Source organism: Myotis myotis, unplaced genomic scaffold (genome assembly GCF_014108235.1).
Source record: "Myotis myotis isolate mMyoMyo1 unplaced genomic scaffold, mMyoMyo1.p scaffold_m19_p_19, whole genome shotgun sequence".
Taxonomy (NCBI): domain Eukaryota; kingdom Metazoa; phylum Chordata; class Mammalia; order Chiroptera; family Vespertilionidae; genus Myotis; species Myotis myotis.
The window spans coordinates 25,753,959-25,772,082 of NW_023416323.1; the positions used below are offsets into that span (position 1 = coordinate 25,753,959).

The 18,124-nt window shown below is 41.1% G+C and overlaps 1 protein-coding gene across 5 annotated transcripts in view; it reads left to right on the plus strand.

Annotated features, from left to right (window-relative positions):
• The window catches only part of RFWD3 (ring finger and WD repeat domain 3), a 33,616-nt gene extending 18,879 nt beyond the window's left edge, over nucleotides 1-14,737 (plus strand). For all 5 annotated transcript variants that reach the window (XM_036345778.1, XM_036345779.1, XM_036345780.1 and 2 more), the window contains 7 exons: nucleotides 2,581-2,695; nucleotides 3,699-3,918; nucleotides 5,840-5,990; nucleotides 7,586-7,762; nucleotides 9,375-9,589; nucleotides 11,089-11,300; nucleotides 12,264-14,737. In XM_036345778.1, the coding sequence (XP_036201671.1) occupies nucleotides 2,581-2,695; nucleotides 3,699-3,918; nucleotides 5,840-5,990; nucleotides 7,586-7,762; nucleotides 9,375-9,589; nucleotides 11,089-11,300; nucleotides 12,264-12,407 (1,234 nt within the window). In that variant the 3' untranslated portion in view covers nucleotides 12,408-14,737. The remainder of the gene's footprint in view (nucleotides 1-2,580; nucleotides 2,696-3,698; nucleotides 3,919-5,839; nucleotides 5,991-7,585; nucleotides 7,763-9,374; nucleotides 9,590-11,088; nucleotides 11,301-12,263) is intronic.
• Nucleotides 14,738-18,124: the final 3,387 nt, after the last annotated feature.

Genomic DNA, 18,124 nt, shown 5'->3' on the forward strand with positions numbered 1-18,124 from the left:
GGGACCCCTTGGGGGATGTCCAACTGCCAGTAGTTGGACATCCCACTCACAGTCCTGGACTGCTGGCTCCTAATCGCTCACCTGCCTGCCTGGTCGCCCCTAACTGCTCCCTCACCCCCGTGCCAGCCTGATCGCCCCTCACTGCCTCTGCATGCCTGCCTGATCACCTCTAACTGCTCCCCCTGCTGCCAGCCTGGTCACCCCTCACTGCCCCCCCTGCCAGCCTAATCGCTCCCAACTGCCCCCCTCTGCCGGCCTGGTTGCCCCAACTGTGCCCCTCCCCACCCCTGCTGGCCTGGTTGCCCCTACTGAGGATTGAGTCCAAAACGCAGGCATGTGCCCTGACCGGGAATCAACCCGTGATTTCCTGGTTCATAGGTCAACAGTCAACCACTGAGCCACACCAGTTGGACTATACTAATTTTTTGTTATTTGTATACATTGCAAATCTCCAATGCGTGGCTTGTCTCTAACTTGTTTATGGAATCTTTTCTTGAACATGAGCTTTTAATTTTAATGCGATTATCAGTCTCGTGCTTTTTTTGTCTTTACTGCTCCAAGGTCATAAAGATAGAATATCTCCTAAGGGTCTATAAAAGTGTTAATATTTTATAAAGACTTGTAATCTGTTTAAAATCTAGTATTTGGATAACCACTTGTGACAGCATGATATATTAATAAAAGCGTCATATGCTAATTAGACCAGACATCCTTCTGGATGACCTTCCCAGCAAAGCTGGGGCTGCAAGGGAAGCACAAGTCTCAGGTGCCAGAGGGAAGCCCATGCCGGCAGCTGGGGGAAGAAAGGCCTACTCTTGCACGAATTTTATGCATCAGGCCTCTAGTTATTAAATAATATGTTCTTTCTTATCAACTCTATCTTAAATTAAGTTTCTGTGTATGAATGGACTACTCTTTTGTTCTGTGATCTGATTGTTATTTCTCCAATATATAATTTACAGTAGCTTTAAAATATGTTCTTCTACTTTGTTCCTTAAAATTGACTTTGCTGCCTACCTGGTATGCCTCAGTGGTTGAGCATTGACCCATGAACCAGGAGGTCATGGTTCGATTCCTGGTCAGGACACATGCTGGGGTTCTGGGCTCAATCCTCAGTAGGGGGCATGTTAGGAAGCAGCAGAACAGTGATTCTATCTCATCATTGATGTTTCTATCTCTCTTTCTCCCTCTACCTTCCTCTCTCTGAAATCAATAAAAACATATTTTTAAAATTGATTTTGCTATTTTTTTTAATATATTTTATTGATTTTTTACAGAGAGGAAGGGAGAGGGATAGAGAGTTAGAAACATCGATGAGGGAGAAGCATCGATCAGCTGCCTCCTGCACACCCCCTACTGGGGACGTGCCTGCAACCAAGGTACATGTCCTTGACCGGAATTGAACCTGGGACCCTTCAGTCCCCAGGCCGACACTCTATCCAGTGAGCCAAACCAGCCAGGGCGATTTTGCTATCCTTGGCACTTTGCTCTTCCATATTAATTTTACAATTAGTTTGCTAAGTTCCAGGAAAAGCCCTTTGATATCTTGATTAAAGTTGCATTAAATTTTTAGAGTAACTTGAGAAATACCATCGTCATAATTTGAAGTCTTTCCAGCCGTGATCATTACTATATAATATCTTTCCAATTACTCACTGTTTTCTTGTGTCTTTTACAAGTGTACTTTGCTTCATAAAGTTCTTACATACCCTTTAACTTTATTCCTAGGTTGCTATTGTTAAAATTGCTGTTGTGAAAGAATTTTTTTATTATTGTTAACTTACCATTCAGTTATATGGTATATGGGGAATGTGATTGATCTCCTTTTCTTGATATTGATTCTAGCACCTTACTAGACTCTTGATAGTTTGTAGGTTCTCCTGAATTTTGCATGAAATAAACAGAACAGCTTTATTCCTTTCTTTCCAGTTTTCATCTTTTTTTCTATCCTGTGTCATTGAATTGGAAATTTTTCCCTTTTTTTGTATTTCATATTTTCAAATTGTCTTTAGGTACATGAAAATTTATGATTTTTATTTTTGGTGAATGTGCCTTTCATTATGCATTGTTTATCTTTATGCTTATTCATGCTTTTTAATTCTAATTGGTCTTTTGTTAGCATTTTTCCTATTACATGCATCCTATGTTTTTTACTTCAACCTCTTTTTTGTAGTATTATTTGAGTATCTAATCTTGTAGCTTGTTTTTTCTTTTACTCCAACAGTTAACCTTAGTCTTTTAACATGTCATTTTACACTTTCATAATTGGCTCTAATCAAGCAGTGAGCTTAGTTCTGATCCCTCATTTTGCATTTATAGTCCTCATTGCTTAAGGAGCCAAAACTCCTGGTCATCACTGCCTACTTTAACACCAAACCTAGCAGGCTCATTAGTTTAGCTGTGCATGCTACATTTCTGTATTGTTTCTGGATTTGAGATTTTTCTCTTTTTATATTTTATTCATTCATGACGTATTTACAGCAAAGTGTTTGTATCATAGCATGAACTTACTATGCTACCTTGATGGGAAGTCTTCAGTAGCTTCCTAATTTCTACCTCTTGCTGGCTTTCCCCCTCTAGTACCTTGCTGCAGGAGCAGATGTTAAGGAAGCAGGCAGAGTTAGAAACAGCGCAGTGCCGGCTCCGACTTCAAGTCCTCACTGAGGAATGCACTAAGCTTCATAATCGTGTCAAGGTAAGTTTGCCCTTTCTAATCCAAATAACTTTTGGTATAGGAATTGAAAGGGAATCTAATTACTAAGGTTCATCTCAGATACAAATATGATTTAGCAAAAGTTTCAGCAAGTAAACATGACCAACTTTAGTTTTGATTAAAGCATTTATCCAAAGCTTACGTGCTTTATCTTCCAAGATCAGACGAGATCAGGTGCGTTCAGGGTGGTATGGCCGTAGACCAAAGCTTACATGCTTTATGATTAATTCTACTGCAATCTGAATTTTTAAAAAGATTAAACCAGATAATGCAAAACGTAAGTCCTTTCATCTTCCTGCATCTACCAATAAAATGATCTTTTAAACAAAAACAATTTTCAACCCTATTGTTTATGATTCTGTGCTCTCATTTTTTTCATTTGCTTGTTGTAATACTGCAAAAACTACAGCAATTCTCTAGGATTTGTGTTAACATTTTCATATAATGAATAAGAAACCTTCTTATGCCGGTCTGGTGTTGCTCAGTGGTTGAATGTAGACCCAGGAATGATAAGAGTCATCAGTTCCATTCCTGGTCAGGGCACATGCCCAGGTGGTGGGCTCACTCCCCGGTGGGGAGCTTGCAGGAGGCAGCCAATTGATAATGTTTCTCATCAATGTTTCTGTCTCTATCCCTCTTTCTTCCTCTCTCTCTCTAAAATTCAATAAGAACATATTTTAAAAAAATTAAAAAGAAACTTCCTTGTATTAGATCAAGGAATTTTGCATAAGGGGAATAACAATCAAAAAAGCTACACGTGGCTCTGGCCAGTTACCTCAGTTGTTTGGAGCATCAGCCCAACACACCAAGGTTGTGGGTTTGAACCCTTGTCAGGGCACATACTAGAATCAACAAATGAGTGCATGAATAAGAAGTGGAACAACAAATTGATCTATCTCTCTCATCAATAAAGATTAAAAATTTTTTTGAACAAAACAATACTAAACAAAAAAGCTTCACATTTATAAAATCTTTTTCATTTTAGGACTTGCAAAAACTTATTCTGCAACATCGGGATCAGATCTTACTGAGCTCCCAAGGACAATTCCTAAGCGGCTCGCCCTCCAAACTGCCCGAGCACAAGTACTATTTCCAGAAGACCTTCACAGTGTCTGAGAGTGGAAACTGCCGAATTATGACCTACTGTGATGCTCTGAACTGCCTGGTGGTGTCACAACCTTCTCCTCAAGCTACCTTTGTTCCAGGTGAACAATCTAGAACAGTGGTTCTCAACCTTCTGGCCCTTTAAATACAGTTCCTCATGTTGTGACCCAACCATAAAATTATTTTCATTGCTACTTCATAACTGTAATGTTGCTACTGTTATGAATCATAATGTAAATATCTGATATGCAGGATGGTCTTTAGGCGACTCCTGTGAAAGGGTTGTTCGACCGCCAAAGGGGTCTCAACCCACAGTTGAGAACCGCTGGTCTAGAACAAGCATGTCAAACTTGAGGCCCACAACAAATACTCATTAACAATTACTCATTTATTTCAGCCCTTTGTATTCAGTGTGTCTCTATTGAAATAAACCCACGTTTCTATAAAAATTGAAGCTTTTGGTTTTTTGCAGCCCACATAAACTTAAACCTTGTTTATTTGGCCCGTGTTAGCCTTTGAGTTTGACATGCTTAGTCTAGAACAGGGGTGGGCAAACTTTTTGACTCGAGGGCCACAATGGGTTCTTAAACTGGACCGGAGGGCCGGAACAAAAGCATGGATGGAGTGTTTGTGTGAACTAATATAAATTCAAAGTAAACATCATTACATAAAAGGGTACGGTCTTTTATTTCAATAGTTTTATTCATTTTGCCCACGGCTGGTCTAGAACCTCAGTTTTCATGTACATTATTGAACTCCATTTATTTCTCTTCTCTCTTTTTGGAGTAGCCAGTGTTCTTGTATCCAGAACACTGTCCACAGCCGACCAAATCAGCTTTTCTTAGTCAGTTTCCTGCTAATGTAGATACGTCAGGGTGCTGCAAAAATGTCTTTACTGTGTGTTAACTTCCTTCTGTAAATTAATTCCCCAAGAGAGCAGAAATACTGAAAATCCATGATAAAGTAAAGAGAAAATGAGATACTTGGAAATGTGCATTATTGGTACAGTCCAAGAAGTACTATATGTCCCACCAAAGTTATAGGTGCATTTTAGATTGGAAATATTTGAAAAAAAACAAAACACTACCCTGAGGACTAATTCAGATTAAAACAAGATTTAATACTTGTTTTTAGGATTATTCAAATTGACAGATTCCTGCCTGGCTGGTGTGGCTCGGTAAATGAGAGTCAGCCTGTGAACTAGAAGGTCACCGTTCGATTCCTGGTCAGGGCACATGCCTGGGTTGTGGGCTCAATCAATGATTCTCTCTTTCTTCACTGATACTTCTATCTCTCCCTTCCTCTCTGTAACCAATAAAAAATGTATATATATATCTATATCACCCCAAAAGTTTTCTCATGCTTTTATGTAATCTATCTTCCACCTGTCCCTTTCAAGGCATTCCCAGGCAACCACCGATTGACTTTCTGTCACTATAGATTAGTGTTCGTGTTCCCTTGTTGATTTAGTGCACATGTTCTAGAATTTTATATAAATAGTCATAAATAGTATTGCTCTTTACTTTTTTGGTCTGGCTTCATTCAGCATAAGATTTTTGAGGTTAATTTGTATTATGTGTGTATTTCGTTTATTCCTTGTTATTGCTGGGTAATATGACATTTGTGTGTGTGTGTGTGTGTGTATAAATAAATAAATAAAATGATGTATCATTTACCTGTTAATGGATATTTGAAATGGAATATCCCTTTTTAAAAAATTTTTTATTGCTTTCTGAGAGGAAGGGTTGAGTCCACAACCTGGCCCTATGCCCTGACCAGAATTGAACCTTGACTGCTTGGTTCATAGGCCGATAACTCAACCACTGACCCACACTGGCTGGGCTGGAATATATTTTTTATAATAAATTAAAACCACAGGAAATTTTTATTTTCTTTGTTTGACTAGCTTTTCCCCAGCAACTTACATGCCAAGAAAGGTAGACAAAGGAGCTTCTTGAAAAAGTTTGCTTTGCCCAAAGTTGACTATCAGTGACGTATCTCACTCTCCTTTGTCTTTGACAGGCTTTGGTGTTAAGATGTTCAGTACTGCCAACATGAAAAGCAATCAGTACATTCCCATGCATAGCAAACAGATCCGAGGACTGGCTTTTGGCAATCAGTCCAAAGGCTTACTTCTCTCTGCTTCCCTAGATAACACTGTTAAACTGACCAGGTGAGTGCTTTGGGGAGGAAGATAGGACCTGGGCTGTTGAATGTTGAATAGCATGGAAATTAATATTTGTGTTATGGTGACCTTAGTTTAGGGTTTTTGTTTTTATTTTGGTCTAAAGCATTGTCTTTTGAGACCTATTTAATTCAAACTGTATTGCTTTTAAAAGTGGACACAGCATGTAAAAAACAATATATGTAATGTTCCATTTCTTTAAAATTATATGTTACAAAATACATATTAAGCCATGAAGATAAGAATAACATCCTTGAGATGATGAAATGACAATATGGAGGCAGCCTTAATTACTGACACCATTGAGTTATCATACCAGCTTAAGACTGCTTATTGCTGGATCATTTTACCTAACAGGAATACTGGGAGCTCGCTCTCCTTGGGTGCCATGATAACTTCTCTAATTGGTAACCCTCAGTTACTGCATTTTACTTTTTTTTATTTCAGAGAAGAAGGAAGCGGGTGAGAGATCGAAATATCAATGATGAGAATCATTAATCAGCTGCCTCTGCACACCCCCTACTGGGGATCGAGCCCACAACCTTGGCATGAGCCCTGACTGGGAATTGAACCGTCACCTCCTGGTTCATGGTTCATGGATCAATGCTCAACCACTGAGCAACACAGGCCAGGCTCAGTTACTGCATTTTATCTTTTACATGCTTTGTGAGTGCTGTGAACCAAATCTGAGAATGATCTGTGCCTTTATCTTTTAGAAATTAGTTCTGATTAGAGATCTGATAGTTGGCTTCCTGTTTAATTTCTGCACCTAAATCTGAGGAACATCGTGATAGTGCTTTTCAAAAATGCTTCTGCTTAATTTTGCTCCAGAACTGAATGTATTATGTTTTGCATATGTATGTGCTGTGGTTTTTCTAGTAGTGTTCTAAAATTAGGATGGGGAGGGGTTAAATACCAAACTGTTATTAAATGACTCTCTCTAGATCAGCGGTTCTCAACCTGTGGGTCACGACCTCTTTGGGGGTTGAACGACCCTTTCACAGGGGTCACCAAAGACCATCGGAAAACACATATATAATTACATATTGTTTTTGTGATTAATCACTATGCTTTAATTATGTTCAATTTGTAACAATTAAAATACATCCTGCGTATCAGATATTTACATTACGATTCATAACAGTAGCAAAATTACAGTTAGGAAGTAACAACGAAAATAATTTTATGGTTGAGGGTCACCACAGCATGAGGAACTGTATTAAAGGGTCGCGGCATTAGGAAGGTTGAGAACCACTGCTATAGATGATATTTTCAACATGGAATATGATCACCTGTGTAATAAATAGGTAACTCTGGAGAAGGTAATGGAAATAAGATGGGAATGTACTTTGTCTATGTCCCTTGAATTTACTTTTACTTCGTTACAGCTCAAGAGGAACACGTGTGTTCCCACACCCCCCAAAAAAATATTTTGGAAGTAGGAGTTATCTGGGCATTCCTTAGAGGAAATTGTAAATTCAAATAGTCTTAAATGTTTAGCATTGAGATGATGATCTTTACATCTTAGTTATATTTTCTATTTTTTTAATGCATAATTGTAAGAGTCTCTTATAACTTCACAGCCTGGAGACAAATACAGTGGTCCAGACTTATAATGCTGGACGTGCTGTCTGGAGCTGCTGCTGGTGTCTTGATGAAAACAATTACATCTACGCTGGACTGGTCAATGGTTCAGTTCTGGTATATGACCTTCGAAACACGAGTTGTTATGTCCAGGAATTAGTACCTCAAAAAGCCAGGTAGGGAGCCATTCACTTTTTTCCTGTGGGTAACTTCTTTCTCTTGGACAGTTATTGTATTAATTCTCCCTTTCCAAGAGTGTTTCACAGTTGATCACAATTCCTCACAGAGGGCAGTTCTCTCTGAGTCCACTGATTTATTCTCACTTAAGTATCAGTAAGATCCTTAAAGTTTGTATTCATGATATTTCACATGGTAGAAAGCTCTGGTGCCAAGTATAACCAGCTTCATGGAATTACTCATTATCCAACATGGCAAAATGAAGTCAGATCTATGTTCAACACCCAGGTCCACTACATATGAGTGATCTCATTTAGCCTGTTGTGTTCTTCATCTATAAATTATGGTTAGCAAACACTTGCTTTTATAGCCACATGTCTAACAACACGAAGAAAACAGAAAAAAGGTAGCTCAATAAAAAGTGATTTAAAACTTCCCTAATGCACAATTAAACCAACTTGTTCTAAGGATACCATATTACTATGACTTATCATTTGTAATCCAATTACAGAGTTGGGAGGTTTGTGAGGTCAGCTCAAGTTCTGAGGGTGGGTGGCCATCAGCATCACTGTGGTTTTTCAGAATGTGTTGAGTACCATTTGGGCAGAATACTCCTGGACACAAAGTTTTCAAACAGAGAGTGGTGTTTATGACCTGGGCCAAAATGAGAAGTGTCTTAAGAAAGAATTTCCATTTCCAATTTGAATATATATTAAAAGAGGGCCATAGGATCTAAATATAAAGATAGCACTACAATAATTATTATTTACTGAAACCTAGGTACAACACTTTGGGGTTTTCTTTTCATTTGGATGGGGTAGAATCATGCTTCAGTGTTGTGGTCTGTGGTCCTGAAGTTGATTGATGTAAACTTACACAATTGTCAACCCCAGGCAAACAAGGTAACTGCCATTGATGTAGAGGACTACATGGAGTAGACAATAAAATACAGCAAATGGCAAGGAAATAATATTTGTAAATATTGTTTATTTCTGTTTGAGTTTGCTTTGGTTAGCTTCATTGTAACAGGGAAATGAAATAAGGCAGGCAAAGTGATCATTTTGGCAACTTGAACAGAAACAAGTTCATAAAACAATGTATAGGCTTATATTTCTGAGAGAATTCTTGACATAGTCCTGGATATATGCTTGCAAAAAGAGATTTAGAAAATCTATAAAGAAATAATTGTTTGAATTGACATTAGTTCCTTTAAGCTATATTTTAATCGAGAGGTCTGTCGGCTACAGCTTGGAAGCTTTATTTTATTTAGATGTATGAGCTGTGTTTCTTTTCTAACTTTATGTATGTGGCTAACTCTCTTTTCTTGTAATTGTGATCTTGTACTATTTAATTTCTTTATGCATTTGTCTTCATTGCATTTAGAGCATGTGGTGTCTCTTCTGAAATTGGATATAGACTCTTGTATGGCTGGCCTTTTATTTCTACGGAGTGAGTTGGTCATGTTTATCAGATGTCAGAGGATAGTGACTAAGATGATTTTTAACCTATTTTATAGAGGTAGAAATGTGCTCAAGGAAGGGCTCCTGATAGTAGGGTCTGGAATAGTCCAAGTATTAGAATGTGAGGCATGGCTTCCTTTTTTCCCTTCAGATGCCCACTGGTGTCCCTGTCATACATACCCAGAGCTGCCTCGGCTGTATTTCCATATGGTGGAGTGTTGGCTGGAACCTTGGAGAATGCTACCTTCTGGGAGCGAAAAACGGGCTCTTCTCATCAGCCTCACGTGCTGCCCATAGAGCCAGGGGGCTGCATAGACTTTCAGACAGAAAGCAGCACCCGACACTGTCTTGTGACCTACAGGCCTGGTGAGTTTTATGTCTTCTGCCTGCTCCTCACTTCACTTAAGAGAAAGGCCCCAGTGAAGGCAGCCATGTAGGGCTCTGACTAGGGCCTTAGCTGTTCCTTATTTGGGGCCAACAAAGTTAAATGGAAAATAGACGAACACCCCTGGCTGGTCTGGCTCAGTGGATAGAGCGTTGGCCTGTGCACTGAAGGGTCCCAGGTTTGATTCTGGCCAAGGGCACATGCCTGGGTTGCAGGCTCGATCCCCAGTGGAGGGTGTGCAGGAGGCAGCCAATCAATGATTCTCTCTCATCATTGATGTTTGTATCTCTCTATCCCTCTCCCTTCCTCTCTGTAAAAAAATCAATGAAATATATTTTTTTAAAAAAAAGAAAGAAAATAGACGAACAACCATTGTTGTGTGGGCCTAGCTAACTCAACTCACTGCCTCCAGAACCAAGTTGGAACCCCTGACAACCAACTCTACTTAAATTCATAGGTTCTTTTTAGCCTGAAAAGTATGAATCTACATTTTGATGAGCTACACTGATGGTTAGGCAGATGTTTCATCAGATATAGTCATTACGGTGCTATACCTCTGCTATTAGTGGCTGTGTAGTCATTTACAATTTTGTTGGAGCTGTAGAGTTGCTTCAGCAGAGTCTTCTGGCTCTTTTTGTTCTTAGTCATCTCATAGGTCTCTGTCTCCAAGAAAACTTTGGGGCTCTATTTTGTTCTCTAGTTTTCATTTGCCTCCCAGCAGAACCGTAGATATATGTTTCCCCTTCTATAATAACACATTTATAAAAATGTACAGTTCTGGGGCTAATAGAGTCCTCACCGGGGAAAGAGAAGAAAAATGTAGTAAGAACTGTTAAGGAAAATGAAAACCCAAGCCGAGGTCTGCAGGATACAGTGATAGTACTAAAAACGATAGTCCATTCTCAAATTGTTTCCCTCATAGGCAAAACCTATGTAGATAACCTGCTTCATCCTAGGCTAGGGTTCTGAATTTCATTTGTGCTATATTATTTTTGTTGTTACTATGTGTTTGTTTTTTAACAACAGACTATTTCTGTGTGTGTGTGTGTGTGTGTGTGTGTGTGTGTGTGTTGTGTTGTGTTGTTGGTTTTTGTTGTTGTTAATCCTCACCAGAAGATTTTTCCCCCCATTGATTTTTAGAGAGAGTGGAAGGGAGGGGGAGAGACAGAGGGAGAAAAACATCAATGTGAGAGCGACACATCAATTGGTTGCCTCCTGCACGTGCCCTGAACAGGGCCAGTGATCAAACCTGCAACCGAGGTAAGTGCCCTTGACCAGAATGCAACCCTTCAGTCCGCTGGCCAGAGCGCTAATCACTGATAAACCCACCTAGAGCTTATTGTTATGTTTGCTTTGTTAGCTATGCTTGATAGTTTAATAAATTGAGGCCTTTCCACTCAACTAAGTTGTAAGTGTTTGAGGTGCTTGGTTAATTTCTTTGAACCATCTTCATGGAGCAATACGTTTTTCTATCCCGTAGATAAAAATCACAACACCTTACGAAGTGTTCTGATGGAGATGGCCTACACGCTGGATGACGCCGGAGAGCCAGTCTGTTCCTGTCACCCTGTACAGACATTCCTTGGGGGGCGCACTTGCAAACTACTGACCAAAAATGCTCTTTTCCAAAACCCAGAGAAGAGTGGCAGCATCCTGGTGTGTATTGGGGATGAAGCATCATATTCTGCCCTGGTGAGCCTTTTATATTTTTATAGAGAAATGTATAAAGCAAAAAGCCAAAGTTCTCCTTCATGATTATATACATCTGCATATGTGTGAGTGAGTATGTATGTTTGCTTAGTTTATTTTTCTTATAAGTCACACTTTACTACTGCTTTCTATGGTTTGCTCTTTTTAACTTCCTGTCTTGGCTCTTTTCATTTCAATATCTGTAGACTCACTTCATTCTTTTTACATAAGCTAAAGTGTTCCTTGGGCTGTACTTTGAATCTAAATTTTAAAAAAACACTGCTGAAACCCCTATAAAATAATGATTCAGGCATCAGCTATATCAATAGATGAAAGGTTAGTGGGAAATTTCATAATGGGGGGAGGGGTCGGCCTGTTACCACCTGAACATATCGATCAACCTTAGGTGGGTGAGCTTACCAGATAATGTCCCTCTTAATGTAAAGCAATATGAAGCAGAGGGCGCCTTCTGTGAGATGTTTTTGAACTTGAATCCAAGCCTTACCTAAGAATTTAAGGGATAAAAGGACATGAAATCAGAAAAAAAAAAAAATAGGATCGATGAAGCAGATATAGTAAAAGCTTAATCAGCTGTGTAATGGGTTTTAATACTTTAAATTTTTTATTTCACAATAAAAAGTATTTAAAAGAAAAAGAAAGCATCAATTAGAAGATGATAAGTTCCATGAAGACAGGAACAAGGATTTTGTCATATTGTTCCTATATTCCTAAAAGACTGCCAGCACATAGATTCAAGGGATGAATGCTAGCAAGGCTAATTGCGGATTATAGTAGGTGATCATACTGCATCATGTCAGGTGTGCTGATTTTATGCATCCTGATGAGGGGTAGGGGATTTGCTACCCAGGCAGTGCTCTCTTTGCATCTCTTTCAAAGTAGATGAGAAAGAGTCCCCTCGCTTAATTAAATGAGTTTTTACCTTTTATCTTTTTTTGTCTTCTATAGGTATGGGATGCTAGCAGCGGCTCCTTGCTGCAGGGTCTGCCGACTGATCAGCCTGTCTTGGACATCTGTCCATTTGAGGTGAACCATAGCAGCCACGTGGCTACCTTAACAGAGAAGATGGTTCAAATCTATAAGTGGGAGTGACCATGGTCTTGAAACTTACATTGCATTGCCACTGGTTAATGTTCAATGTTGTTTGCTAGCATCTAACAGCCTTGAGCAAGATCCCTCCTTATTGTCTGGCCTTGAACGTTTGGGAACATGATTCCTTTGGTTTAGTATGATTGTAAGACTCCAGGTTACTAAAACTACAGATTGTGTATTATGTCCATCAAAAATGTAAGTGACTGTTATTGTCTACATTGTCCATTTCTTGGGTTAAAAGCCTTCATGAATCTTTGTGGAGAATCGATACTTTCATTCAGACTGTTTGCTGGACCGCAGAGAGTAGCTTCCCAGCAGTCATTTAGGATATGGTTGTGCACCAACCATGTTCTAGGCCCTGTTTAAGTGGTCTTGTCACATGGGCTATTTGGTTTGGGAATGCTTGTGTTCCTAAAGGGACTAACCATTTGATGCTGCTTGGATGCAAGTGCATGCAGAATTTTTCAGTTGAACACAAGAGGGCATTATAGAACCTTGTGTAGGATTTTATCTATTTCTGACCTTGTGGGCTGACATTTTAGTAACTCAGTCTCATCCTCATAGAAGCGTGTGGTAGAGCACATCTGGTCTACTTTGTGGCAGCCACGGTTATGTTCCTGTTGTGCAGTTGCTAGAATATGAGCAAGCTCTATGATGGAGGCAGCTGTAATGAGCTATTGACAACTTTCCTAATGCTGAAGGCATTCAGTTCATTGCATTGTGAGAGCCAAGAAAAGAGGCCAGTTGTTTGAGCAGTGGGGAAAACATTTTTGTAGCCAGCCTAAGATCTCAGGGATAGTTTTATACAAACCAATGCTTTGAAGACCATTCCTTTTCCCTCTCATTAGGAAAAGATGAGCAAGCAATATGTTAGAGCTCTTGAATCTCTTAGTATCATATTAGGAGTAATGGGTAACTTTGCAAAAGAGACTGACAAAAGAGAAGCTGCTCAGACTGCTGCTAAAAATAGGAGAAGGGCCTGTCACTTTCAGTTCTGAAAGTTCCCATCTGAATAAAGCCACCCCTTCGGAGTGAGAGGCTGTTCTTGAACATGTTTAGAATTCTCATGTAAAGACTTCCCCATGTGAAAATGATGTCTGATTCCAAGTTTCATTCATACACACACACACACACACACACACACACACACACACATATATATATATAAACATTTTTATTGATTTTTAGAGAGAGAAAGGGAGAGAGAAACATCTATGTAAAAGTGAAACATTGATCAGCTGCCTCCCACAGGCCCCCCTTCTGGGGATCGAGCCACACCCTGGTTATGTGTCATGACCAGCAGTGGAACCTGCAATTCTTCTGTGCACAGGATGACACCCAACCAACTGAGCTACACTGCCCTGGGCCCAAGTTTCTTTGATTTGCCTCCCTTCCTAAACTTTTCTAAGTGTTTGGGGAAATGGTTATTCATTTTAACTCTGGGTTGTCCACATTTGAGTCCTGCACTTTTCTCCAGTAGAGGGCTCAGGAGTGTGATTTTTCTTAAAATAATTGTTGTAGGAATGTTATTATTTTTATTTCAAAATAGTTCTGACCTGTCAACTCCTGAGCCATTGCCAGCATTTCTCACCAGGAAGGGGTTATTGCAGATTTCCCCAGGGTTCCAAATTCTACTTGTGCCTTTTAAAAATTGCATCCTCCTATTTATTTAAAAAAAAAAAGCCAGTTTCCAGGGTTAGGGAAAGACCCCCCCCCCCTTTCCTCAGAGGATATACCCCTTTTGATATGTTGATGATTTGATTGCCCAGGCCTAAAGCTTCAGTGGCAGAATGGGATTTGAATTAAAAAGCAGAGCACATCTGGTTTCAGTAGACTGTCACAGAGAGGGATGCAGGTGGTCAGACCCTGTCTGCCTTTTGTCTTGGACAGCGTTAGTATTTGAAGTACACTCAAGGGATGCTGATTGATTGGCCTAAGCATAGGAACCAAGGGACTCATTACTAGGGAGGTTGGGTGAATCTCAACTCTTGCCAGTCCTTGGGTTCCTTCAGTAAATTTGTATGTTTTAGAAACAAATTCATGTGACTGGTTTCTCCAAAGGAAAAAACCTCACCTTTAGCCTCCCTGCCCCCCTGCACCTGCAGGAGATTGCATTTGTTGATCCAGGCACTGGTGTCCTGTGTAGCGCCAGGCCCTGCCATGTTTCTTCATTCCTGTCTCTCAGGTTGTTTTCCCATTTGAGGATTTGGAGTTAAGCAAACTCAAACATCTTGTTTTATATATCCTTGTACCTGCTTTGAAAACAGAGCAATGTTTGTGTTTTATATTTTATTGTTAATTTGAAAATAAAGAATTTGCTGTGTGTAACAGCTCCTGGTGTCTTTTGTCTCTTTGACTGTCAGAGGCAGGAACATGACTGCCTCTTGGGAGAAGGCTATGATCCCAGCCTGGTAGATTTCTCTATTTCATACAGTACAAGGTTTGAGTTACACATTTCCCTGGACCTGAAGTAAGCATATTATTTAAATTGATGAGCTATTTGAACCTTTAGCTAGCAATTCTATTTTACTGTTGCTAGTAGGGAGCTGTGTGCTTGCCTCTTACGAATCCCCCTTCACTGGTCTTTTGTTTATTCTGAGATCTAAGGGTCTAAATCCTGCAAACTGTATTTCCCAGACTCCCTTTGTCTTCTAGCTTCCTATTAGTTTCTTTGAAGCCAGGAGACTAATGTGGGAGAATACGAGAAGAAAGCTTTTTGTGGCAGCAGCATTGGACAAGTATGGGCTCCTGGGTTCTGCTCACTACAGTTATGGCTACTTATCTCAGCTTCTTTGTTCTGTTCAGGAATTTCTATTGCCATAAATGATGGTGTTTAAGCATTAGACTGGAAAGGCTGAAAATGTTTTTCAGCTGAATAGCAAATGGAGTTTACTAGATTCCAGGAGGACTGAATCCATAGGTAAAGTTTACTGTTGTCGCCGAAACCGGTTTGGCTCAGTGGACGGAGTGTCGGCCTACAGACTGAAAGGTCCCGGGTTCGATTCCGGTCGGGGGCGTGTGCCTTGGTTGTGGGCATATCCCCAGTAGGAGATGTGCAGGAGGCAGCTGATCGATGTTTCTCTCTCATTGATGTTTCTGACTCTCTGTCTCTCTCCCTTCCTCTCTGTGAAGGATCGATGGAATGTATTTAAAAAAAAAAAAGTTTACTGTTGTCTTGGAGCCTGGTGTTCCTTCAGAAAATGACAGAAGTAAATCACAAATCACAAAAAAAACCCCACAATACTGTTCATTGGTAATAATCTCTACTGTTTATCCCTTAATAGTTTACAAAGCCCTTTCCCAATATATTAATTTTTAAGCAATGTTATAGGATAAGTATTATTCTAATTTATAGGGGAAGAAATAGGTTAAAATATTAAAGGAAAATGACATTTAGGTATTTAATTTTACATATCCTAGTCTTCCCACTTTATACTTTCCATTCCTGTCAGCTAAGTAGGAATTGGGAAACCTGGGTAAAAGCTCACTTTCATTTTTTGATATCTCTGTCTCCAGAATAGCCTGGGATAATTTCCCATAACTTCTACATTTAAAATGAAAATAGCCTGCCTGGTCTGTGTGACTCATGAACCAAGAGGTCTCTGGTTCAATTCCTGGTTAGAGCACATGCCTGGGTTGCAGGCTTGATCCCTGGGAGCGGGTGTGCAGGAGGCATCTGATCAATGATGATGTTTCTATCTCTTCCTTTCTCTCTATAAAAATCAATAAAAACATACTTAAAAATGATGATAATGAAATTAAAATAGCCTGGCCAGAGTGGCTTAGTTTGTTGAGCATCACCCCTTGCACTCAAAGGTTGCTAGTTCAATTCCTGGTCAGGGCACAGGTTGTGGGTTCAATCCCTGGTTGGGGCATGTACAGAAGGCAATCAGTTGATGTTTCTTTCCCTGTCTCCCCTTCCTCTCTCTAAGCATGTCTTCAGGTGAGGATTTAAAAATAAAATAAAAATAAAGCAGGTAATCATGCACATTATTGTGACTCTTAACACTCTTCCAAATGCCCTCATTTGTCTTAGATTTCTGGGTACTGAGGCTGGGAACATTACTCTTCAATAGGAGAGTCTGACACGGTCTAGAGCTACCTGTTCAGTGCTCATCGCAGGTCAGGCGAAGAGGTAGAACTGCTCTGGCTTGTTCCCAGATCCATGGAAACTAGGGAGTAACTTAGTAACCCAACTTGTGTGGAGAACTAAATCTGTGTGGTCATGAAAATCAGCCTCAGATCTCCAACTGTGTGGAGTGTAATTGACCAATGTCCCAGCTGCTGTACTTTGAAATCCACTGTGTTCACTCTGAGGCCACACTCTCCAAGCCTTACTCCCAAGCAATGACTGAATGTAGCAGAGAAGTTAAAGCAGGCTTATTCCTGGAAAGCTCTCCTCTTAAGTCTTCCATAGCCAACCCTGTCTGAAGATTGCTTCTACAGAACCCAAAATAACCCACCAGAAGGCAAATAGTGGAGTAGATAATGAAACCCAGACAGTCTAGGCTGGTTTTCCTAACCACAGTGCTATCTCCAAGGCAGAAAATACATAGGAAGTGCTCAGAAAATAATCTATAATAATAAAAGCATAATATGCTAATTAGACCGGACGTCCTTCCAGGATGACACAGCCACTGCGGTTGCGAGGGAGGGATCCAGGCAGCTGCCGCCCACAGCGGCAACAGCCTACACTTGTACGAATTTCATGCATCAGGCCTCTAGTCCTATCTAATAAGACAAACATGGTAATTGACTGTACTTTTGCTACACCTCCCATTGGCTAATCAGCAAGATATGCAAATTAACCGCCAACAAAGATGGCGGTTAATTTGCATATGTAGGTGCGAAGTGGCGGAATGAAGACTGAAGGTGGCTACGGCTGGAGCGAAGGCCTGGGTCCTGGGTGCCGGAGGAAAACGGGTGCTGGCAGCCAGGGGAAGGGAAGGCCTATTGCACGAATCTTTTCGTGCAACAGGCCTCTAGTCCTATCTAATAATAGACAAAGATGGTAATTGACCATACCTTCGCTATGCCTCCCATTGGCTAATCAGCGTGATATGCAAATTAGCCGGCAACAAAGATGGCGGCTTATTTGCATGCTGCAGGCAGGGCTGCTGCAGGCAGGGCAGGAGAACGCGAGCCGCCATCCGGGCCCCGTGTGCGGCCCCGCCCCCAGCCAGGACCCCCATGTGCCACCTAAACCCCACCCCCAGCCAGGACCCCCGTATGCCGCCTAAGCCCCACCACCAGCCGGGACCCCCGTGTGCCGCCTAAGCCCTATGCCAGCTATGCCCCGCCACCAGCCAGGACCCCATGGCAATCCGAGAGCAGGAAAGTGCCGCCCCTGGGTCGCCATGGTGATCCAGCGATCGGTGAGCAGGAAAGTGCGGCCTGCAGGCAGCACCCAGGTGGGCCTGCTCCTGGGTCGCCATGGTGATCCCAGAGCAGGAAAGTGTGGCTGCAGGCAGCACCCAGGAGGGCCTGCCCCCGGGTCTCTGCGGCGATCCGGTGATCCGTGAGCAGGAAAGTGCGGCCTGCAGGCAGCAACCCACCCTGGCCACAGCTCAAGGGAGAGTACAACACGCAGTGGAGGCCAGGAGCCTGAGATCAACACAGAGGGGCGCCTGCTCCAAGCCTCCACAGTGTGGCTGGGGGCAGGCCCCCAGCAGACACACACACACACACACACACACACACACACGGGATGCCTGCTC